Genomic DNA, 25,568 nt, shown 5'->3' with positions numbered 1-25,568 from the left:
TCTAGATCTTTTTTGATTTCTAACCAACATTTTTCATAGTTATCTTTATACAAGTTCAAATTTTTAGATGTCAAGTGAACCCCTAGGTATTTCACCTTCTGCCAATAAAGCAAGATGAGCACCGCAACCCCAGCGTCGGTCACGACTGGACCTAATGGTCAGGGGTCCCTTTACTTTTACTTAAATAGCATCATAATGTAAATGATGGAACCCAACTGGCTTGATAATGGAGGTTCCTCTCAAATACATAATATTTTATTGCTGACAAGTGCCTCAATAGAAATAATATCTCCTCCCCAGCATGCATCCTTCTCTCCAAACATCTGTGTGTTTAAAGGAAGGCCCATAGCTTAGTGGTAGAGCATCTATTTTGCCTGCAAAAAGTCCCAGGTGAAACCCTGAGAGCCACTGCCAGATGGACCGTACATCTGGACAACACTAAGCTAAATGGACCAACAGATAAGGCAGATTTTTGTGTTCCTATGTATCCTTCTGGCTTTTCTAGGCCATATGCTCATAGGATTCTCTTCCACTCTCTTCCTTCAGTTGTCTGCCAGCGGGTTAGGTTCATTCAATTTATACATTGCTTCTCGCAGTAAAAAGTTCTGAAGTGATTTACAACCAAAGCAAAGTATTCCCCTTTTCTGCATGGATGGCAGGTTGAAAGCTGAAACTATGCAGAACTCAGCATAAAACCAACCATTTTTTACAAGTCTAGCATGTAGAACTCTTTAGTTTAGAGAAAAAGTGTGTAAGAAGTTTATATAAAATTATGTATGGCATGGAGAAAGTAGACAGAGAATAGTTTCTCTCCCTCCCTTATCACATTTTACCTGTAAGCTGCCTTGAGTCTCTGTCAGGGAAAAAGACAGAGTATAAATATAATAATGATGGTGGTGATGATGATGGCATCCATCAGTCTCAAGAGACAATGGGGTGTGACTCCAGGGGTGAAGTCAAATGTCTGCATTAGCAGCACCAAAATGACCTCCCTGAGATGCAAGCCTGAGCAGTATGTATAGAGGTCCTAGGCTGCCCAGACAACAATACAGCCTTCTCGAACTCACTGATGTGATCCAAAGGAAAGGAAAGCAATACGTTTGGCACCAGCTTGGCTGCAGGAGTTGCCAGAAGGAAGCATACAAAGCACCATCCAACCATCTTAGAGACTCTACTCCAGATTTGAGTAGGGTTTGCACTGTAGCCTTTTCTTCTCCTGAAGATATCCCACAAGGCAGTGGAGGTTTAGGATCTGTGGATATAGGGTGGTATAAAAATTCTATTATTATTATTATTATTATTATTATTATTATTATTATTATTATTAATAATAATAATAATAGGACCAGAGTTTTCCTTCTCTTAGATGTTGACAAACCCCATCTGCCCCTCACTTCAATCGACAGCATGTGCAGAAACTGCCTTCTTGATCATTGGACCCACTATTGGTCTCATCCGCTCAATCTGCCAGAACCTGTCTTCGCATGTGGGGCAAGTCCCTAACTCACTGAGGATTTGAGATCCATCGGCTACCCTCACCTGGTTTAGCTGGCCAGTCGAAGCCACATCCCAGAAACAGGAATAACAGCAACAACACTAGCACTCATAGATACCCAATGAAGCTGAATGTGGAAAGATTCAGGGCAGATGAAAGAAAGGACTTCTTCACACAGCTCCCAAAACCTACTCATGCAGGAGGCAGCGATGACCTCCAACTTGGGTAGCTTTGAAAGAGGATTAGAGAAATTCATGGAGGTAAAGGCTATCAATGGCTTCTAATCATGATGGCTACTCTCTGACTCCGTGGTTGGAGGCAGTATCCTTCTTAATACAAGAACAAGGGGCTGGACTTGATGGGCCATGGGCCTGATCCAGCCAGGCTCTTCTTTCAAGGTTCAACTCCTTCCTCATCCACAAAGCTCTCTGGATGACCTTGGGCCAGTCAACCCATTTCTCAGCCCAATCTATCCCAGCAGTTTGTTGCAAGTATAAAATAGGGGAATACTATGAATTTTCTTTGAGGAAAGGCAGGCTGGGAAAGCAATTAAATAAGCAACTGGATAAAATGTATGCCTAAAACTTTCATATGGATTCCAAAACCCTAGTCATCAAGCATGGTTCACAGGTGGATGAAGGCTTCCAGATGCAAATTGCCTTGCTAGTTGCACACCCTGGTGTTCTGGAGTAAGGTTACCAGACGTCCCCATTTCCCGGGGACAGTCCCCGGATTTACAAATCAGTCCCCTGGCAAAATCCATCTATTTAATAGGAAGTTGAAAAGTGTCCCCGGATTCATTGGGAAAAAAATTGTTAACCTTATTCTGGAGGGGAAAGTGTTTTCTGCATTTGGGACCTTGTTAAGCCAATAAATACACATTGTAAGCTTTTTGGTGGTCATGCAAAGTAGTTGAAGTAATAGCTCTCACGTATTGAGGAAGGTGGGGCAACTGAACACACAACATTTTTGCAAATTGGTGCATGAAGTTCCTCACACACTCTGTGCGAAGCTCATCAATATACAAAACTATGTATGGATAGTTTGAAAAGTTAATTCTGACTCTTATTTCAAAAGCATTGCTGGTTTTTAAGGCTGGTTAGATACTTCTTTGGATCAGTATAGCCAAAAAAAGGCAAAACATCCTAGTTCTGTGAAGCACATTATTCCTCATCCCTAAAGGAGGACCACAAATCTGTTCCAATATGGAAGTGTTTGAGCCAACTAAGGCTTAAGTGGAGCAAGCAGAATGCCCTTCTGGAAACAACAATTTAGGACTGCTCATGATGGTAGGATTGGGAGATATAAAAAACAGAACAATTGAGCAATATCTTGTTCTGTAAATAAAATACCGATGTTCACTCCAAAAGCATAAGCGGTTGAAATAAATGTCAAATCTCCCAATGCAGAATAGTGTTTTGTTTTGTGCATAAGATGAGTCAATAACCTAGGGTGCATAAGGCACCCTTAACTGTTGTGCCTTTTTACACACACATACTTGTTCCTTTCTCACTTTGTTGAAAAATTCTTTGGATAACCAAGAAATCGAGCCACTATCCCAGGAGTAGCCAATGTGATGTCCTCTAGATGTTTTGGACTACAATTCTCATCAGCCACAGCCACCATGGGCAAAGGTTACAGATGATGGGAGTTTTAGTTGACAACATTGGCTACCCCTGTACTACCTGGTAAACCCTAGGCTAAGATTTTGAAGTTTAATAGTAAGTCAAATGCTAGCACTCATAATCTCTCTTAATATCAGGAGCCATTAAGACAGGTCTTTAGTTAAAGATGATTCAGTACAACAGAAGGTCTATTCCCTGCCCCGCTCTGGAGGGAAAAGCAGCTGGGAGCACTTTTGAGAGGGAAAGTGGACGGTAGGGAAAGGGTTGTGCACTCTGTCCCAAACATACTCCTCATAACAGCCACAAGCAGCTGCTTTTTGTTTGGGAGGGATGGATAGACAGATAGTGAGACAGACAGATATCTCTGCACAATGTTTGACCCTGTAATCCCAGTGATCCACTATAGCTGTAATCTTTTATCATTCTTAATATGTAATTAGTGGATTTATTCCAATTTCAGCATGTATTTTTCAGCTTGTGAAATCCCCTCTCTCAGATGCTCAGATGCTTTTCTGTTCCCTCTTACCTTGTCCAGGCTCACTGTTTTCCTACTGTCTCCACTCCTCCAAACAAGACAGCATCCCAAGACACAAAGGCGAACTGTATTCTATTCAGTAAATGTGGACTGCTCTGCAGCTCTGGTTCTGGCATGTCTTGCTCTGGCAAGTGAATGAGGTGATAACAAGGTTTTCAACTTTGTGGCAAGTAAGCACTGAGAAAGTCAAAAAATGAGCAAAGTAATTGAGCAGAGGCTAGATACTCCCCCCCCTTTCTTTGATGGGGTTCCTACTTCTTTGCAATGCTGTCTGCTTTCCAAATTGCAGTTGCACTTCAGCTGCCTGGAGATCACTTGTTGAAGCTCAGTATGTTTGGAAAGTTGACCCTGTGCAGTAAAAAGTAAGCCCAACTGAGTTGCATGGCGTTTACTCCTGGGGAACTATGCACAGGATGGTAAGTCATGTAAAACCTAATCAACTGGTTATTCTGCTATGGGCTGCTGCTGTTCGGCGTGGCTAGGTGTGTCACCACAGCCACCTGCATTTTTGGACTGCTCTTGGGGATGTGGCTATGGGGCTGTCATGTTGAACTTCTGCACTCCCAGAATCACAACTATGCCCCCAGTAGGGGCTTTGAGAGCACAGAGCAGCTTTTCCTTACATACAGACCCATAACTGGATGCAGCTGCATATTCAAAAACAGGGGAACTAATGCAGAGAGATTAGGAGCTGGATGCTGTCAGCCACAAATTATCATTTAACTTTGGCTCTGATGCAAAAACATATCCCAGTTACATCATACCATTGTAGTTGTCCATTGGTCACAGTCTCTGGAATGAATACTTTATGTACTAGCCATTATGATGGTACCTCAGATTGGCTCAGCTGTTTTTGCCATGCCCTGTTATGGTGTGCTGAGGGGTTGTGTGTGTGTGTGTGTGTGTGTGTGTGTGTGTGTGTGTACAATTCATTGGAGAAATCTTTCATGGATTATCACTAATGCCTTTCCTCGATACAAAACCAACACACATACACACCAGATGAACTAAAAGCCTTCTGGAAAGGTCACATGAAAGGAAGTCTAGTAAAAATTTCTAAACTTAATTAAGGGTCTTTTTTTTTAATTACAGAAACTTTTCACCTTGGAATTAGAACTCTTTGTAAGCTGAGGTTTGCTGGCTTTGAATGGAGGGGGGGACACAAACACAAGATTTTCCATTCATCTAAGTATTTCAGCAGATGAGATAGTTTACACGAGAAATAACTTGCCGTTGAGATCATAAATCTTTATGAAGGCTTGGATACTAAGGTAAGTTAATTGAAAGAAGTTTTTGGAAAGAAATTCCCCACCTTCCCTCTCCCCTGCAGCCATCCACACTATGTGGTGTCATGTCGCCCTCCTGAACAATATGTGTTGGGGCACAGGGTACTCTGAAATCCATCAGAATTGGACTTGGATTGTAAAATATGTAAAGGAAGTTCATGGGGAGAAATTTTCCCAACCTTCTCCTCCACCCATACATCGCTGCCCCATCATACATTGTTTTGGAGGGGCCCTTAATCTTCCAGGCAATTTTTTTTGGGGGGGGGTCAGAAGCAGAAGCTTTTTAAATGCTGCACAGTAGTTTACAGTATCTAAGTGCTTAGCACTATTTCAGAGGAAATCCATTCAAGAAAATCCCCCACTCATCTCAAAGAGAGAGAAATGTTATTGATGCTATGGGTAGAAATGTCTATGCTGTCCTTCAGTCGAAATACTTCATAGGCTAGCTGAACATCTACCGTGTCTTCTCAACACAAAATGGCAGCCATGTTGGATTTGACAGAGTCCTTCTTAGTCATGATGCTGATATCTAGGATAGCCAATATGGTACCCTCCAGACAGTGTTGTACTATGACTTTCATCAGCCTAAACCAGTATGGACAAACAGTCAGGGATGACAGGAGTTGTTATCCACATAAGCTAACCCTGGCTTTTGTGCTTCTGCCAGTGGTGGAACACCCCCTCTTGTTGAGAGCATTCTTCCAGGTGGCAGGACATTGTAATTTCACCTCAGGTGACAAAATCGGATGGGCCACCCTTGGTCAGTGCCTGTGGCTCTTGGAAATCAGGGTGTGGAAGGCACGCAGGAGTTGCCTTTTTTAAAAAACAACAACAACAACAACAACAACAACAACAACAACAACAACAACAACAACAACAACACTGATGCCATTCCTCACCAAATCCTCTATTCTGGGAGGAAATGTTGCTGGGTTTCATTTCCAGAACAAGTGGACTGATTTCGTTCACTCACCTGGGGTTTCTCAGGCTCCCCTCGCGCTGTTTAAACTTGGCTGCACATATTCACTGGGTCGCCAGCATGACGACAGGCAAGTCCAAATATAGTCTAGTAAGATAAGATAATCCTTCAAACACCCCTCATTAGGAAGGGGTTAGCTCAGTAGTAGAACATCTGCTTTGCATACATCTCCTCAGAAAGAAATCAGTGTAGGTATCACTGAACTAGATGGGTCAATGAGCTGACTCAGTGTAAGAGCTTCTTATGTTCCTAACCTTACCACAGCCTTGCAGCACTGACCTTAATGAAAGGATTGCCTGTTAATTTAAGAGAAAACCACATTGCGTTGGCTATATTACCCTGACGACACAACGAACCCAAATACATTGTTTTATAGGAACTCTCTACCTAGTGTCTTAAACTCCCACCTTTAGGACTTGAATTTTATTCAGCCACGAAAATGCTTCCTTATTCATGACTTAATAGGACAAAATTGATTCCTTATGCCGACCCAGAGATAAAACTATCTGTTCTCTTGTTTCTGCTGAGTCTCTTTGTTAGTGCATGCGCTATCTGGACAAAAGAAAGAAAAGTTCGCTGGACATTTTGCATTTGTTCATCTCAGGAAATGCTTCTGAGATATGACACAGGACTCTGTACAGTAACAGATTGTTACAAATGGCTCTGATTCTCAAATACATCTGCTGGAGAAATAGTATCTTTACAGCAGCATTTTGTGACATTTTATTTATGCACTCACTCACTCACTCACTCACTCACTCACTCACTCACTTACATGGAAGGGGCTGTGGAAGTCTGCACTGTCACAAATAACACCATGATAAATATTCCTCCAAAAAACCTCTTTCAGGGTAGGGGGGAGATAAAAAAATGTGTGTCATGAGACTTCTTCCTCAAAAGACAGACTCTTCTAAGATTTAAATTCGGAATCATTTCAGATTAAATCAAAGTGGCTTCCTGTATAATCCTTTTCAAATCTGCCCAGAAGTGAATCCTGTTGAGCTTGATGAGACTTACTCCCAAGTCATTGAATAAAGGATTGCAGCCATACTGTGTTTAAAATAAAATGCATGAAATAAAATGATTCGTTTGAAAAGGAAAGATAAAGCCCTCAAACAATAATTAATAAAAACACACGTGCAACATAATCTTGCTTGCCTGTTTTACACCTAAGTATGTGTACATAGGATTGTATGCAGTCTTAACTAGGATTAAACCCCACTCAGCACAGTGGGGTTTCTTCGGAGCAATCATGCTTATGTTCTGCCAAAAAGAGCAGTGCAAAAAGACTGAGGGCAACCAATGAAATGCTCAATGTGATGCTTTAAAAATTTTTGCTTCTTAAAAAATAAATAGTTGTGGATTAATATGGAAACAGGACAAAACCAACATATGAATGAACACATGTGATTTGAAATGAACTGGCGACAGGCTGATCCATCCTTTTCTATACATCTGTAATGCATTGGTTTCAAAGGCTACATTTACTTTTGGAAGAACTTAAATTTCCTGATCATTCAAAAAAAAAGCATTTACAGGGGAAGCAGAAAACAAATGTTTCCAAGGCAGCCAACGCAAATACATTTCTGATTTCTCCTGCTGTAATAAGTACCTACAGTATAATGCCAGATATTTCCCAACAATTATTGCTTCTCATGATAATAATGTCATACGCATTGACCGATAGTAGTCATATTTGAAAGAGTGGTATCATTACCATCGCTTCATTTAAAATCTGTTGAAAGTACACTATCACCATCTACTGCTCACTTGGCTGAACTACTGGTAGGGTCTAAATAGCCAATTTAGGTTGGGTGGGAGTTCAGCTGATGTACGCAACCTTTTAACTACCTAAATATCACAATATGTTTTTTTCAGGGAAGGAACTTCTCAACATTGTGTTCTTGCCATTCATCATATCCGTGCACTGAAGAGAAAGTGCCTTGTGTCAATTCATAGCAGTTACAGGTGTCACAGAATCCAGCAAACCTGAATAAGGACTGGCAAGAGAAGAAAACGATAAGCAATAAATGGGAAGACCAACGCAGGGTATCACGGCTGAGTCAAAAGTCTATTATCCTAGAGGCAAATCCCTATGTAGTCTGGTGTCAGGAGACTCCATAAAAATTTGTGACAAGGACTGAATGAAGTTCACAAGCTATGGGGTCATCTACAACCAATATCAAATAACCATACTATTTAAACCCATTAATTAAAAAATAGGATGTGGCCTGAGTTGGGTAATTAAGGTTCTTAATAACAATAAATAATATTGCATAGGTAGAAGAAAGGAGTGTGGAAATCAACAGTACAGGAAGCTGCCTTGTGCCAGGTTGGACTAAGACCTTGCTCATCATCACATCAGAGAATCGACTATATGTATTTAAGGGTTAAGTAAATGAAGAGTATGCCAATTGAAACTAATGGGAGATATGCTTAAAGTATATGTATGTATGGGGACGCGGGTGGCGCTGTGGGAAAACCACAGTGCCTAGGACTTGCCGATCATATGGTTGGCGGTTCGAATCCCCGCGGTGGGGTGAGCTCCCGTCTTTCGGTCCCAGCTCCTGCCCACCTAGCAGTTCGAAAGCACCCTTAAGTGCAAGTAGATAAGTAGGTAGCGGGAAGGTAAATGGCGTTCCGTGTGCTGCTCTGGTGCAGGCTCGCCAGAGCAGCGGTGTCACGCTGGCCACGTGACCCGGAAGTGTCTGCGGACAGCGCCGGCTCCCAGCCTCTAGAGTGAGATGAGCGCACAACCCTAGAGTCTGTCAAGACTGGCCCGTATGGGCAGGGGTACCTTTACCTTTACCTTTATATGTATGTATGTATGTATGCAACTTTTTGCATATATAAGGGTTATCTTCAACCAACTTTTACTAAAATCAGACCCACTTAAATTAATGGACCCAAGTTAGTCATGGCCATTCATTTCAAGTGGTCTACTCTGAGTTAAAGTTAGTTGAATACAGCCCAAAGTCTCTTTAAGCAAGTGAAAGAACCCCCCCCCCCAAGTATTTCCTTTGGCTCACAATATAGACAACAAGGTTATTTAAGGAGATTAAATCCACAATATAAACAATGGAAGAAAGAACACTTTACAATATCCAAAAAAGCAGCATATTTAGTGGGTGATTGCATGTCCTTAAAACCCTCTTTTGTACCACGTCACATAAAAGTGTTCAGAATTTGGATAAACGTATTTGAAATGTGACATTCTCCATTGTGACTTTGTTCTAAAATACAGGTGGGATGTCTGTGGCTTTCCAGATATTATCGCACTGCAGCTCACATCATTCCTGGTGGCTGTTCATACTGACTGGGGCTGATGGAAGATGAAGTCCAACAATATGGAGTCCACGGGTTCTCCATCACTAGTGAAAGCCAGCAGGTGTCAAGGTAAGCAGTGGTAATATTTAGTGAACTCCATTTTCCATTCCCTAATCCATACTGTGGACTACTTTTCAGGTGAAATTTCCTTCCCCTTGTCCTTCAGCATTTCCAGCCCATGATTTTAATTAATACATTTAATACAGAAAAAGCAAAAACCTTGTGAACTATGCAGATGGAAACTAATTATTCAGAATCAGTGAGTGCATAATATTCTGAAGACTATGTCTCAGGATTAGTGCTAATATGTCACACTTGATGTGTCTGAAATCATCAAAGACAAGTATTGCACAAGACAGTTTCAACAGCTGTTCAGAAAAGGGATGGTTATGAAGAAACACATTGTTGAGTCTATATAATCTCTTGCTCGTCCAAGCCACCAGCTGCTTGCACTGATTTCAGTCCTTAGAAAAAGGGGTTTAGAATGGGAATTAAAGAAGAGAGAGCAAGGGCTCATTTATCAGCCCACATTCTTGATATTTTCAAAGTTGCTCTTTTGAAAAGATTAGGAATTACGGCTGCATACTCTCTACATTTAAAACACATTCAAAGCATGTCTTTCCCGAGTCCTGGGAGCTGTCGTTTGTTAAGGCTGCTGCGAATTGCAGCTCACTGAAAGGTAAAAGCCATGTTTAGGATTCATTTGAGGGGGCGGCTGCTTTAAATATATGGTGTATATGCTTTGAAGAATGGTAACAAAACAGCTTCCAAGGGCTGGGCCTTGTGGCAGGACTGGCACTGAAGTCAAGGCCAGACAGTGACATTTTGCTGCCTGAGGTGAAGGACAAGATGGTGCCCCCTGCATTCCATGTGAGCAGGGCCAGCCCAAAACATTTTGGCACAGAATGGCACCCGCACCCAACCAGAAATGAAGGGGTGAATGAAGAAGAGAAGAAGAAGAGTTTGGATTTGATATCCCGCTTTATCACTACCCGAAGGAGTCTCAAAGCGGCTAACAATCTTCTTTCCCTTCCTCCCCCACAACAAACACTCTGTGAGGTGAGTGGGGCTGAGAGACTTCAAAGAAGTGTGACTAGCCCAAGGTCACCCAGCAGCTGCATGTGGAGGAGACGCGAACCCGGTTCCCCAGATTACGAGACTGTTGCTCTTAACCACTACACCACACTGGCTCTTTATGAAGATGGACATCAGGAAGAAGGGTGGAGTGAAGATCTACATCTGGGTGGGTGGGAATGAAATCAACCTTACCAGATGGTTGAAGTGGGAATCAAAGGCTGTTATGGGGGGAATCAGGCCTACTCTGAATCATGTTGGCCAGGAAACCCCAGAGGGCAGCCCCCACCATTTCCTCCCTAGCGGGTGGGAGACCAGCAATGTCTCCTACTTGCCAAGAGACCACCAAGAGGCATTGGTGGGGGTGCTGCCAAGGAGCTGGCAGTTGTGGCCTCCAAGGAGTGTGCCTCAGCTATCACTGCTACCATGAAAGCAGCAGCAGCGTGGACCAACTTTGCAGCTCCCACTTTTGTTTTGGCTTCATGGCCGTTTGCTGTGATGCTTTACCATGATCCCAGTGTCACAGCTGGTAGCACCTAAAGCAGACATTTGCACAAAGGTCCAAGTAACTTTATACAAAAATGACACAGGTGTGAGACATAGTGTCATCCATCTTAATCCATCGTGGCTGCTCTACTGTGTGCATTAAACTTACTGTAACTACCCAGTATGCAGGGCCCAGATTAATGGGATAAATCAGACTATAAGTGGAAATGGCAGAAATCACTGTTATCGCTCAGTGCATGTCTACTCATAAACAAGCCCTGTTGAGTACAATGGAACGCACTCTCAGTATGTCTTTTTTTATATATAAAATATTTATTAATTTTTTTTGAAATATAACAGTAAAAATGAAAAAGAAAAAAGAAAAATACAAAATAAAAACAGTTAAAAACATACATTTTTTTCTTTTACTTATTTTCTTTTAGCTTATTTCCCGGACCTCCTCATACCTCCCTTTTTTGTATTCCACTTCAATTTATTGGTTCAGCAAATCCTTACCATTAGATTTTAACCCATTTATAACCCTTTTTTCATATTGTCATAAATCATTACAGCTGGAAACCCCTTAGTTGCTATCCAACATCATTCTATCATTCATTAATCTTACAATATTTCTGTAGATAGTCTTTAAATTTCTTCCAGTCTTCTTCCACCGACTCTTCTCCCAGGTCTCGGATTCTGCCAGTCATTTCTGCCAATTCCATATAGTCCATCACCTTCATCTGCCATTCTTCCAAAGTGGGTAGATCTTGTGTCTTCCAATACTTTGCAATAAGTATTCTTGCTGCTGTTGTGGCATACATAAAGAAAGTTCTGTCCTTCTTTGGCACCAATTGGCCGACAATGCCCAGAAGAAAGGCCTCTGGTTTCTTCAAGAAGGTATCTTTAAATACCTTTTTCAGTTCATTATATATCATTTCCCAGAAAGCCTTAATCCTTGGGCACGTCCACCAAAGGTGAAAGAATGTACCTTCCGTTTCTTTACATTTCCAGCATTTATTATCGGGCAAATGATAGATTTTTGCAAGCTTGACTGGGGTCATGTACCACCTGTATATCATTTTCATAATATTCTCTCTTAAGGCATTACATGCCGTAAACTTCATACCTGTGGTCCATAACTGTTCCCAGTCAGCAAACATAATATTATGTCCAACATCTTGTGCCCATTTAATCATAACTTACCTGGCAGGGGAGATACCATGATCACAAAGGTGGTTTTCCCAGGGTGAGGCTTATCCATCGCACTCCCAGTATGTCTAGCACAGGACTGCAGCCTTGGAAATCAAGTGAGATCAAAGACATTGTGTTTGCGTGAGATGCAGGATGTCCCTCAATGTTCTATTTACAAAACTCAGTCGATTGCTCAACTTTATAAATAAGAAGTTGAAATAAATAATGATGGAGGTCCTCCGCAACACATGTGCCATAAATACAATGTCTTTGATCATACAGGATGTTTCTGTAATGACCATCCAAAACACCTGAGGGCAGGAAATGTAAGGAGGCTGAAGGGACATTCTTTCACCTCTGGTGGACTTGCCCGAAAGTGAAGGCCTTCTGGGAAATGATTTATAATGAGTTAAAAAAGGTATTTAAGTATACCTTCCCCAAGAAACCAGAGGCCTTCCTTCTGGGCATTGTCGGCCAGAAAGTGTTAAAGAAGGATAGAACCTTTTTTATGTATGCAACTACTGCAGCAAGAATTCTTATCGCCAGACGCTGCGAAGGAGTCACAGAAATGGAGACTGTGCTGAACAAAGTCAACTCAAACTCCAAGTGCTTGCTTGAATATAGAAGCATGCATTACTATGAGAATTGCTTGAGCAGCTTTGCATGCTGGCCTTCCTTCTGGGCATTGTCGGCCAGAAAGTGTTAAAGAAGGATAGAACCTTTTTTATGTATGCAACTACTGCAGCAAGAATTCTTATCGCCAGACGCTGCGAAGGAGTCACAGAAATGGAGACTGTGCTGAACAAAGTCAACTCAAACTCCAAGTGCTTGCTTGAATATAGAAGCATGCATTACTATGAGAATTGCTTGAGCAGCTTTGCATGCTGGCCTTTTAAAGAGAACTGCAAGTGTACTCCTGAAAGTATGGCCAGAGCTGGCTTGATCCACTGTCCAGGAGCAAATGAACCTGACCTGGCAAAGTGTTTCTTCTGCTTAATAGAGTTGGAGGGCTGGGAGCCAGATCACGATCCCTGGCTGGAGCACTCCAAGCGTGCCGGAGACTCTTGTGGGTTTTTGTCCCTTTCTAAGAGTTTTGACGACCTGACAGTTGAAGAATACTACGAACTAGAGATGGAGCGGGTCAGGATCTTTCTTAGCAAAACTGGGCAAAGTGTAATAAATGCCTATGAGAAAGAAGTGGCAGCAACCAGGCAGCGCCTCGTGGACCATTTTGTCAACAAATACCAGTATGCCCCAGAACCTGACCCAGCCACTCCTGCTGCAACAGAGAACGACATGCCAACCACCACGTAGAAAGAAAATGGGCCACCATGAAGACAAGGGGAGGTTGTTGTATTGAGTGTGATGCAAGTACTGTAGTGCATACCTGGGAGAGGCTTTCGGGTAGACAATATGGCATGGGGGGGGGGTCACAGGGGATCTGTCAGTACCACATCTTGTGTAATGCTGCTCTGTATGAAACCAATAACCAAAAGCTGAAGTATTTTTTTCGACTTATGGAAGGCATAAGGAGGGCATTGTTAAATAAAGACTTTTGCAAAAAAAAAAAAAAAAAAAGAATTCTTATCGCCAAACACTGGAAGACACAAGATTTACCCACGCTGGAAGAGTGGCAGATGCAATTGATGGACTATATGGAACTGGCTGAAATGACTGGCAGAATCCGAGACTTGGGAGAAGAAACAATGGAGGAGGACTGGGAAAAATTTAAGGACTATTTACAAAAACATCATAAGCTATATGAATGTTAAGAATTTGCAGGGCTTGGAAAGTCTAGCTTCAGCAATTAAAATTTGATGACCCTGGAAATTAAGTTATAATCAGGAAAGAACCAAAGTTTAAAGTAATCTGACAACAAGTATTTTAAACTTAAAATATAACTATCTGAAAGTACAAAAAACGTATGAAACAAGGTAACAATTTGCTGACATTTTTATTGTAAAGAATGCAGGGAGAGGGAGATGTGGGGAAGTCCAGTTGGTTATGAAAAAATGTTCTGGAAAAATGAATTTTTCTGTTTTACTGTCTTTCTTCTTTTTTTTCTTTTCTGTTTTGTCGTTTCTGTTATGTATTTGACTTTACATTTATATCTGGAAAAAAGCAATAAAATATTATTATAAAAAAAAAACAGCTGAGGGCATTTGCTGGCACATCAAATAAGAAAAAGGCCGCCCTTACTGAGAACGTGCATAGGTCAGGCTAGTAGCTTATAATTACGTTAAAATTTAATCATGCTATACCAAGGTGGATATTTTCTGTTTGCCAGCAGTGATAGATCTTGCTGGATGACAACATCCCACATTCTTACTTTAACTTCAGTTGAGCAGATCCATCTATTCCCTGTTTATATCACTTCTGTGTGTGTTCCATTCTTCCTTACTTCTGCACTAATCTGTGGCATTTTGAAATAAGCACAAAAAAGACATAGCAGGAAACCATGGTTAATCACCATGGCATCTGTTGACTCATGATGCACCAAGAAGGGAAGAGGGAATGCCGTAAAGATGGAGGAGGAGGAGGGTAGGAGGAGGAGTTACGCTAAGACCAGACCATGTCATTACAGAGGAGGCAGGTTTAGTCGTTGTCTGAGGACTATCCCTGCCTCCGGGTCTGGTCCTGTCCGGACGGATACTAGAATCAGCAAGGGATACCCACATAGCCTGAAGGTGCTGCTGTGCAATGCCAGGTCAATGATTCATAAGACCACTGCCATCCATGACTTGATCATGGATGGAGGATTTGACCTGGCTTGTGTAACAGAGACTTGGTTGGATGAAGCAGATGGGCCTGTTCTTGCCGCTGCTTGTCCACCAGGTTTCTCTTACGCACAGCAACCCAGGCCTTGTGGGCGGGGAGGGGGGGTTGCAGTGATTTTTAGGAAGTCATTAGTTTGCACCAGGCGTCCTATTGGGAAGACCCAGTTCTCTGAGTGCATGTTCTGGAAGTTGGGCAATAGGGGCAGTACAGGATTCCTTTTGGTGTACCGACCTCCCCGCTGCACCAAGGATTCCCTGCCCGAGCTGCTTCAGGTCGTGGCGGATGTTCTCCCGGAGACACCTAGTTTGGTTGTCCTAGGGGATTTTAATATCCATGCCGACACGACCTTACAAGGGGCTGCTCGGGACTTCGTGGAAAGCATGGCCTCCATGGGGCTGTCCCTGAATAAGTTTGGCCCAACCCATAGCCGCGGACATGCCTTGGACCTGGTGTTTACCTCCATGGATGTTGGTGTTCTGACACTAAGTAAAAGCGAAACAAAAGAAGTGCCATGGTCAGACCACTTCCTGGTGCAACTTGACTTCTCCGCGACCCTTCCCCTCTGCAGGGAGGTGGGACCGATTCGGATGGTCCGCCCCCGCCACTTAATGGATCCAAATGGTTTCCAGAGAGCGGTAGGGGATGCTTTATCCCATGTTGATGGCCTTTCAGCTGATTCCCTGGTGGCCCGCTGGAATGTGGAGTTAACCAGGGCTATTGACTGTTTGGCTCCGAAGCGCCCTCTCCGATTGCATGGAGCCCGGACAGCCCCGTGGTTTTCCACGGATCTGAGGGCAATGAAACAATCGTTGAGACGGCTAGAGCGCCGGTGGCGGATGACCCATTCTGAAGCTGACCGGACACAGGTTAGAGCTCAGTGTCGAGCCTACCAAGTGGCGGTAGCGACGGCGAAGAAGACTTTCTTCGCCGCCTCTATTGCATCTGCAGAAAACAGCAGCAGGAGACTTTTTCAGGTGGTCCGCAATTTAGCGGAACCACCTGCTACATCGGGGCCCAGTACGGGCCACATGATCTCCTGCAATGATTTTGCAAAGTTTTTTGCAGATAAAGTCGCTCAGATTCGGGAAGAGGTAGACGCCACCGTGGGAGCAGGGCCGGGGCGGGAGAGTGCTAGAGTCCTGTCTAGTCAAATTGCGTGGGATCAATTCCAATCTGTTACCTCCGAGGATGTGGACAGGCTGCTTGGACGAGTGAAACCAACCACCTGTCTCCTTGATCCTTGCCCATCCTGGCTTATAAAAGCTAGCCGGGAAGGGCTGGGCGATGGGCTTCGTGGGGTAGTGAATGCTTCCCTCCGTGAGGGAGCCTTCCCAGACCCGCTGAAAGAAGCGGTTATTAAACCGCTTCTTAAAAAACCATCTTTAGATGCGGCCACAATGGCCAACTACCGCCCAGTCTCAAATCTTCCATTCTTGGGCAAGGTGATTGAGCGAGTGGTTGCTGAACAACTCCAGGCACGCCTGGAAGAAGCGGACCATTTGGATCCCTTCCAATCGGGATTCAGGCCTCATCACGGGACTGAAACTGCCTTGGTCGCACTGGTTGATGATCTCCGGCGGGCTAGGGACAAAGGTGAGAGCTGTTTCCTAGTTCTGCTGGATCTCTCAGCGGCGTTTGATACCATCGACCATAACATCCTTCTGGACCGTCTTGAGGGGCTGGGAGCTGGGGGCACTGTCATACAGTGGTTCCGCTCCTTCCTCCTGGGCCGTGTTCAGAAAGTGGTGGGGGGGGATGAGTGTTCAGACCCCTGGGCTCTCACTTGTGGGGTGGCTCAGGGTTCTGTCCTCTCCCCCATGCTTTTCAACATCTATATGCAGCCGCTGGGAGAGATCATCAGGGGGTTTGGGCTGGGTGTTCATCAGTATGCAGATGATACCCAGCTCTACCTTTCTTTCAAATCAGAACCAGTGAAGGCGGTGACAGTCCTGTGTGAGTGTCTGGAGGCGGTTGGAGGATGGATGGCGGCAAACAGATTGAGATTGAATCCTGACAAGACAGAAGTACTGTTTCTGGGGGACAGGAGGCGGGCAGGTGTGGGGGATTCCCTGGTCCTGAATGGGGTAACCGTGCCCCTGAAGGACCAGGTGCGCAGCCTGGGAGTCATTTTGGACTCACAGCTGTCCATGGAGGCACAGGTTAAATCCGTGTCCAGGGCAGCTGTGTACCAGCTCCATCTGGTACGTAGGCTGAGACCCTATCTGCCCGCGGACTGCCTCGCCAGAGTGGTGCATGCTCTGGTTATCTCCCGCTTGGACTACTGCAATGCGCTCTACGTGGGGCTACCTTTGAAGGTGACCCGGAAACTACAACTAATCCAGAATGCAGCAGCCAGACTGGTGACTGGGAACGGCCGCCGAGACCATATAACACCAGTCTTGAAAGACCTACATTGGCTCCCAGTACATTTCCGAGCACAATTCAAAGTGTTGGTGCTGACCTTTAAAGCCCTAAACGGCCTCGGTCCAGTATACCTGAAGGAGCGTCTCCACCTCCATCGTTCTACCCGGACACTGAGGTCCAGTGCCAAGGGCCTTCTGGCGGTTCCCTCACTGCGAGAAGCCAAGTTACAGGGAACCAGGCAGAGGGCCTTCTCGGTAGTGGCGCCCTCCCTGTGGAACGCCCTCCCACCAGATGTCAAAGAGAACAACAACTACCAGACTTTTAGAAGACATCTGAAGGCAGCCCTGTTTAGGGAAGCTTTTAATGTTTGATGTATCATAGTATTTTAATATTCTTTTGGAAGCCGCCCAGAGTGGCTGGGGAAACCCAGCCAGATGGGCGGGGTATAAATAATAAATTATTATTATTATTATTATTATTATTATTATTATTATTATTGTTATTATTATTATTGAGTCTGTTAACTTGGCTTAATAATGGAGCTAGTCCAGGACATTTTGCTGCCTAGGGCAGAACAGCAGAAGACACCCTCCTTTTAAAAAGTCAAGATGTGTAGTACCCCAGGCTAGCCGATTATTTTGGCACCTGAGGCAAGAAAATCCCACAAGGGCTTCTTCCCATCCCTAACAGTAAAAATATAATAATGCTAAATATCACTCTGCTGCCTTTTCATGACACCCAAAATCAGTTGTCTCACTTTGCTTAATGATAGGGTTTGCCCTGCTTCGTAAGCTGTGATATGGACACGAGAACCAGGCTATAGACTTTTCTCATGTAAGTGTCTTTAGGTTTTATATATAAAATATCTATGCCTTGCTCACAGAATCATGGAGCAAGGCTACTCTGGTTGGTTGCCTGTGCTCTTGATGAAAAAGTATGACTCTCCTGAACAGAATGCACTTTCTTTATGATACATCCTCCCTTAGGAGTCTCTTTACCTCATTGTAACTGAAGGAAGCTGAGCAACATAGTGCCCTCCAATATGTTCTTAGACTACAACTCCCATCAGCACTGGCCAGCAGGGCCAATGATAATGGATGCTGCCATATGTAATCTAACATCTGAAGGGCAACATGTTGGATACTCCTGCTCCAGGTGCTAGAGATCTAGGTGGGATCTTTTGATAAAGGGCAGTATAATAAAATAATGATGGTGGTGGTGGTGGTGGTGATGTTGGCCATCTCACTGCAATTCAAATACTGGGCAGTCTTCCCAGAGAAGCACCTGGTTTTCCACAAACATTTGCCAAAGAGAGAGAAGGTTTCACTGCAATTAGTGCTGAGCTTGTTTATGTGACCCAGGGCACAATAACAGTAGTTTTAAAGTAGGCTTTGAAAGAAGATATTTCACCCTGCCCTTCAACCATCCGATACGTTTTTGGTACACCGAGGACATTCTGCACCAATTCGACAAAAACAGCCAGACACATTTACAGTCAGATAATGTATTAATGGTGGGTGTTGTTTGTGTGTGGTTTTTTTTAATGTGTTAACAAGGGTCAGGAGCTTGAGCTGGCACACGCATTTGTAATTTTGATTTCATGAGCATATTGAACAGCTTTGTTTTCTGTGATGCAACACAGTTGGCATTTGCTCTTAGGTCATCCATTTTTCTCTTGGTGCAGACACAGAACTTTTCCTTACGGTTCTGATCCTTCCTTCCTGTTCCTTACAGTTCTGATCCTGCAGAGGAAGAAGAAAGCAAATATCCAAATGGATCTTTAGATGGTGAAGAGGGCTGCACTGGAGGTTTGTTTAATGGTGCTTCTGCTGCATGGTAACAGCATGCAGTGTTAATTTATTGTAATTATTTAGTTGCTTTTTTCACAACAGTGACCGAAAATCACTTACAAAAAACAAATATTAAAAACAAAAGTAAACACCTAAAATGCTCAACAATCGTATGTATAAAAGGGCAGATCCAACTCAACCCACTAAAAAGGTGACTCAAATAAGAGCCCCAAAGCCTGCTTGTCTTCTCTGCCCAGGGGGAATGAAGGGGCAATGATTATGCCATGGCAACCCAGTCAGATGGGTGGAGTACAGATAATAAAATTATTATTATTAATGGAAGGACCAGCAGGGCTGCACTGGGCTCTTGAGCCGGAGCTTTTCCACCTCTGCTCCAGATTTTATTAATTTTTAACAAGAGGGAGGTTTTCAGATGGCATTCCCCCATCAAAAGTTGAGTGTAGCATAAACTCTGGCTTGTGATAGCTACTGCGAAAAGAGAACTTTTCTGCAAGATCTTCAAAATGTAAATGCATTCAGAGGCCTGAACATTTATTTATTGTCAACTGGAACCTAACATGATTTATAATGTTGGTCCCTTGATCAATAATGCCATTTCTGTAACCTGGGGAGAGGGTCAAAATCCCCCCTCCCTCACCTGTTAAAGGTGTTGGGGTAAGTGGGGGGGGGGTTCATTCAGAGTAGGAATCCATTGAACGATCTCTATTCACGCGCAGCTTCATAGCGGGACTCATCTTTAAGACGTGTCGAGGGTCAGGGAGGCCGGCGGGGGCTGGCGCCCACCTGCCGGCCTCCCCGGGGCAACAACGGCAAGCCCTTTCCCCATCCGAAGCGGGCTTTTGTGCGGGCGGAAGCAAGCCGCTCGCCAGCCGCCAGGTGGAGCTCCGACCCCCGGACTCCGCTCTTGGAAATCGGGGAGCGAGCCTGGGGAAGGGAGGAAGGGGTTAAGGAGCTGATGGTGGCGGTGGAGGAGCCTCGACGCCTCTGGAGGGAGACCCACCCGCCGCGCGCTCCCCCTCGCAGCCCACCCAGCCGCAGTGGTGGGAGCAAGGCGCGCGGGATGCTGCCGGGGCGCAGCGCAGGGGCAACGATGCAGCAGCAGCAACCGGAGAGGGCAAGCGGGGCAGCGGAGGGAGGCGCGGAGGGAGGCGCGGAGCGGGCCAGCCCCTGATGCGGCTCTTTCTCCTCCTCCTCCCCCTTCTGCTGGGCAGCGGCTCCGGCAATTCCCTCCCTCCCTCCTCCTCCTTCTCCACCTCCTCCTTTCCCGGTGGTGGCGGCGGCGGCCGCTGTTGCCACGGCGGGGGAAAATGAGCAAGGCGGCGGCGGCGCTTCTGCTGTGCCTGCTGGGCTGCAACGTGTGGAAGGCGGTGACCAAAACCTTAGGAGCGCCCGGCGCCGCTCAAGGTCGGTGCGAGGGGGGCCCGCTTTTGTGCCGCGGCGACGGCGAACCGCAGCGCGCACCCCGGGGAGGGTTTCGGGATGCGTTAATGCTGGGGGGGGGGCGCCTGGAGGGATCCGGGGGTTGCTGCATAGAGAGAAGGAGCCCCGATCGGGCGCCGGAGGTAGCTGCTTCTCTCGGCGCGAGGGGGCGGCGCCCGCCGTGACGCCCATCGCCGCCGAAGTGAGCTGCGGGGCGCTCGGTAGTGGCGGCGGCGGGGCGCCTGGCTCGGAATCCGCCGCCCCGGAGGCTATTGTTACCGCAGCCTCCGCTTCGGCTTTGTGCTTCCCGCACGCTTCGCTTTGCTTTTCCGCCTTCTCTCCCGCCCCCCCGAATCCTCCTTGCCTCCCTTCGCAGGCTTTTTCTGCGCAAGTCTTGAGTCCCCTCCTCCCCCTTGACTCTTGTCGCGATGCTGCCACGGTGATGGGCGCTTCTCTCTCCCCCCCCATCTCCCCCCCCCCCCAGTTGCTTCCTCTTGGAGGATTCGGATTGGTGTTAGGGCGGCTGGCCTCTGCGTGCATGCTTCTGCTGGAGGCTGCTTCGATTTGGAAATGCTTCGATTCGAAATGAGGGCGAATGGGAGCCCTTCTGTTCTGCAGGTCTCACAAGGTCCTGAAATAAAATTATCTACTGTATTATGCAAGAAGGGGGTGCATGACCCCCAAAAAACGTGGGGGAGAAGGGCCATCTGGCAAACCTTTGATTCCCACCCCCCCACCCCGGGGAAAAAAGACCCCTTGACAAACTGTTCTGCACTGCTGGTTCCACAGGGCTTCGCTTCCTGCTAAAACCCCTTCGTGCTGCCGCTTTTCTTCCCGCTCCACCAGGTGTTTGTTGTATTGTGGCTGGTTTTGCTCCTGTGGCCTTTCAGGTTGTGTGACACCCCCCCCTTTCTTTTGGTGGCATTGGCTGGGTCTTTTATGGACCCAGCTTGGCAGCGACAACCCCTGCCCCCGAAGGTTTAGATTCTCTTCTCTCCCGCCTGGCTCTGTTAAGATTTTTTCTCTGGGGAAAGCAGCTTTCAGAAGAGCTGCTCATCCTGTAGTCTTTGCACAGGGCCCTTTTGCAAATACAAAAGCAGCGTGTGTGTCGCTTGCTAGTCACGCTTTGGGCTCATCTGTTCAGAGGTGACCATATGCGATTCTCATTTCTTGCTATGCTGATTTTATCCATCCCCGCCCCCTACCCCGGCACAAATAATCCTATATGGCAAAAGCCTTAAGATTAGAGGGAGCATAGATGCTGCTGAAGCCAAATCTGTAAAATTAGCACTTATTAGGCCGTATTATTATTGGAACCAATTTTTGCCCATTAAGCTCCAACCTATTTGCTGCATATCCTTCCATCCACAAAATGCACCTGTGTGCTGTAAACCTGCCACTTCCACAACAGTGCTGGAGGTGGGAGAGCTGCTCAATCACCATTTAGTCAAGGTCCCGTGTGCATTTCTATCCTTCATTGTTGCCGGAATGTTTTCCCTTCTCCCCAGGCTTCTCTTTGCATCTTTTAGAAAGAGACCCTCTCAAAAGCCACTGACCTGCTGTGGCTTATATTTATGTTAACTTGCAGCAAACTAGGGGTTTTCTTGGGGGGGGGGAGTTCGTGTTTTGGTTTAATTACCTGCTGCAGGATTGACTGCAAAGTAGCTGGTAATGAAACCATCAAGGGCGTTTGCAAGAGTGTGCTTATTCTTGTAAAAAGCTTCATCAAGGCAGGCTAATAACATCCCACCAATAATAAGGATGAGAAAGCAAGTGGCACCATGGTAACAGTCCCTGCCTCCACTTTTGGTGGGTATGCATGTAAAGGCCAGTGACCTTTAAGTGACGCTATTCTATACCCCAATAAAAGATAGGTTACAATTGTGCCTTTTACTACTGTTACGTCATTGTTTCTGAATAAATCATCCCCTCCCTTCTGCACTATGCACTCTTAACCTCCCCCCCCCCCAAAAAAAAACCCCATAAGCTCTAGCCCTGTGGTCTGATTCTTATTTTGACAAGATCAGTTTTGCTTTGACTTCTTGAACTTTTGACTGCTGCTTTTGTTGTTTTGCTTTCTTGGGGACTCCACAAAGTGGTCTGTCCGTGTGTGTGTGTGTGTGTGTGTGTGTGTGAAGAATTCCTATTATGATTTAAAAACTGATCAATGAGTTGAAACAAATTGCTAATCTACCAGATTTTGTTTTTAAATGATACTCGTTTGGACCTGCCCTGTGCAAGTAGGTATTAATATTCTCATTTCACACACACAATAATGTAACAATCCAGCATGGGGAGAGAGGTAAACTTAAGCCCCATTGATTTTAGTGGGACTGAAGTTTGCATAGCTGCCCTGTGTTGTGGCAATTGGGTTTTTAGCTGGTTTCCAAAACTTTAATCAATGCCCGTTGTTTTTGTGAACCTAAAATTCATATTGCCATTAGGTTCCCATAAAATGTGACTTGGGATACTGTGGTACAGTGGTGAAGAAGTTGTGTTCTTGCAGATGCTATAGGACTCCAGCTCCCATCAGCCTCAGCCATTATGACCAGTGGTGAGGGATGATGGGAACTGCGGTCCAACACTGTAAGGAGGGGGTTTCCCATCTCAGCTGCGGCATTTGTATGCATAAAGTTGAGGAGCTGCTTAACTTGTTGAAGGGCCGTGAAGTAAGGCTAAGAGGCCTAAGTGATGCTATGTTCATGATTTTGCAATTGAAATTTATACCAATAATGTGGAATGAAAGTACAGCTGTGATCCTGTCGTTTTTGAGTGGGAGTAAGTCCCATTGACATACTTGTTTCCTAAAGCATTCTCTCATAGGATCAGGTTGTTGGTTATCGAATGAATGATAACATGGAAAATATGTGCGCCACAGAATTCTTTTATGTAGTAGCTAAATTCCTATAGAATTCTTGATACATTTGCCAGATCATTCCTTTTTAAAATTTTACAGTGTCTTGTCTCCCCTCAGGCTTCTGTTTTATTGCTAAGATGACTTAAAGATTGGCCTAACCCAATATCTAGATGAAGGAACTATAAAATGCAGCAGCTACAGAATAGCTTGATTTGTAAATCAAGGGAAAGGTTTAAAGATGGAGAGTCAGCTGTTATTATCTAGCTGCTATCGTGCGGACTTGCTCTCTCCTCTTTGAAAAGTTGACCTCTTTTCTGCTTTGAGCTATGTCACCCTTGAGTGAGCAGAGAACATTGATTTATGGTGAATAGAGTGGTCAAGTTCTGTCATCAGTAGTTGAAAATCCAGGGCTTACTGCTGTATGGTTTGTCAAGATACCAAACCCCATGGATTATTTTCTTGGCTCCCTTTCTAGAAGTGTTATACACTCAATAGTAGGGCCCATGCAGGAGAGTTTGGGTTCAAACCCCAGGAACAGTGAACAGCATCAGGTGGGTTGGGGAAAGACCCGAATCCAAAAACACTGCTGCCAGCCAGAGTAAACATTGCTGCGCTTGATGGACCAGTGGGGAAGGGCCTTGCATAGCTCAGTGGTAAAACATCTGCCATGCATGCAGAAGGCTCTGGGTTCAATCCCCGGCATCTCCAGGTAAGGCTGGGAATATCCTCTGCCTGGAAAGCTGGAGAGCTGCTGACCGTCAGTGTAGACAGTGCTAAGCTGGGTGGGCCATTGGTGTGACTTAATACAAGGCAGCTTTCTGTGTTATGTATGGGTTTGTTAAGGGGAGAGGTTTTTGTTATTTTCTGTTTATTTGATTAGCTGACTCTTTGGACCTATAAAAACAACTTCTCAGACAAGCTGAGGAGCTTGCAGATTTCTGGCTACCTGTATAATGAAATCTAAGACCATTTTATTAGCGTCCACCACTCCAAAAAAAAAAAAAAAACAGTCTAGGTGGTGTAGTGGTACCCTAGCTATGGAAGAGTCTTACCAGAAAGTTGCACCTGGTGCCTTCTCCATGATATTTGCTAGCAAGCTTTTAGCTATCTGCTGCTTATGGTTGATCTTCATTATTATTTATTGTATTTGTAATGCGAACATAAACATGGAAAGGAAAACTAAAACCCAGTAAATGTTGTGATAAGAGCTGCTTTGAAGTGTTTGTCGGTTTTTCAGAGGACTTGGTTTGTACAGCTTTACTTAACGGGGCTAATGCAAACTTTGACAGAATTTGTTTAATTTGTATGGTGATTTTCTACCCCCACCTCCTGCACACATGCAGTCTAGCAATGTCAGTTCTTATAGGTTCATTCCTGAAATTAGAGTTGATCTAAACTGAAATGCCTTGAACTCGCTTGATGATTACCCCAGAAAATTTCACATTGCTGTGATAAAGCCCAGCATGCTTCTGTGAGCAGACACAGTTATTCTATTTTTAGGACAATGTGTCTCTGTTTATTCAGATCGAGATATTTGGTGATTTGACTTCTGGGCGTCATGCAGTATCCTCATTGCCAATGGGGTTTGGGTCACTGAGGTCCCTTAAAGCAATATTAGCTATAGTGCTTTGCGCAGAGTTCCGTGGTGCCAGGAGAGAGAGAGAGAGAGAGCCCTGTATGGCTTTGTCCCAGCATAACTCAGAAAACTCTTCCTCTGTGCTCTGTCGTGATTTCTTAGATCAGTAGTGTAGTACCTGGAGTGGCAAATTAGAGCAAACAACATGCAGAAAACTGTTTGCTGGCTGTTCCCTTTCTGTAGATGTTTGCCAGAGCCTGAGCATCTTCCAGAAACAGACTGCAAACTTTGCTGCTTGGGGTAACGCACAGCAGCTGGTGACAACCAATGATTTTTCCTTTTCTCCCCCTTGGTATAGTTTTTTAAAAGAGTGTGTTTACCTTTCCAGAAGCCATGCTGCTTCAGCATGATTTGTTCTTCTATGTGCTTGGTAATTTCATCCTTAACTATGATTTCCACCCGTTTTCCAGCAACAGACACTAAGCTAAACAGCCTGTAATTTCCTGGATCCTTCCTGCATACCTTAAAAAAAAATTACATTCCAGTCCTTGGGTATGGAAGCTGATCACAGGGACATTAATATTTTTATTTAAAAGGTAAACGGTTTTGCATTTGAGTTCTTTCAGGACTTTTGGGTGGATGCCAGTCTGGACATGGAGATTGTTTTTAATTTCTGAATAAGGCCTGGGATTTTGTCTCTTGTCACCACCATTTGCCTCAGTTCCTGAGACTCCCTGAAAATTTCGGCACAGGTGCAGGGACATG

At 44.9% G+C, this 25,568-nt stretch overlaps 1 protein-coding gene, 1 long non-coding RNA gene and 1 pseudogene across 4 annotated transcripts in view; all 3 read left to right on the top strand.

The window, feature by feature from the left end:
- Positions 1-4,751: 4,751 nt before the first annotated feature.
- LOC308569325 lies at positions 4,752-12,316 on the top strand. Its single transcript, XR_014000670.1, has 3 exons — positions 4,752-4,926; positions 9,165-9,316; positions 12,281-12,316. It is a non-coding gene; the product is annotated as an uncharacterized lncRNA (long non-coding RNA).
- Positions 12,317-12,784: 468 nt separating this feature from the next.
- LOC308569818 (baculoviral IAP repeat-containing protein 5.1 pseudogene) lies at positions 12,785-13,511 on the top strand (annotated as a pseudogene). The gene has a single exon. The product of its transcript is annotated as a baculoviral IAP repeat-containing protein 5.1 pseudogene (transcript).
- A 6,399-nt stretch (positions 13,512-19,910) lies between these two features.
- The window catches only part of FAM171A1 (family with sequence similarity 171 member A1), a 78,686-nt gene continuing 73,028 nt past the window's right edge, over positions 19,911-25,568 (top strand). The window contains exon 1 of one of the 2 annotated variants that reach the window (XM_081163185.1): positions 19,911-20,355. In XM_081163185.1, coding sequence (XP_081019311.1) covers positions 20,259-20,355 — 97 coding nt within the window. In that variant the 5' untranslated portion in view covers positions 19,911-20,258. The remainder of the gene's footprint in view (positions 20,356-25,568) is intronic. The other variant, XM_081163184.1, reaches the window with a different exon arrangement.

The sequence above is a fragment of the Podarcis bocagei genome (genome assembly GCF_964188305.1).
Source record: "Podarcis bocagei genome assembly, chromosome: 12".
NCBI classification, from domain to species: domain Eukaryota; kingdom Metazoa; phylum Chordata; class Lepidosauria; order Squamata; family Lacertidae; genus Podarcis; species Podarcis bocagei.
Note: the sequence above shows the minus strand (reverse complement) of the source record. Positions and strands in the feature narration are given on the sequence as shown.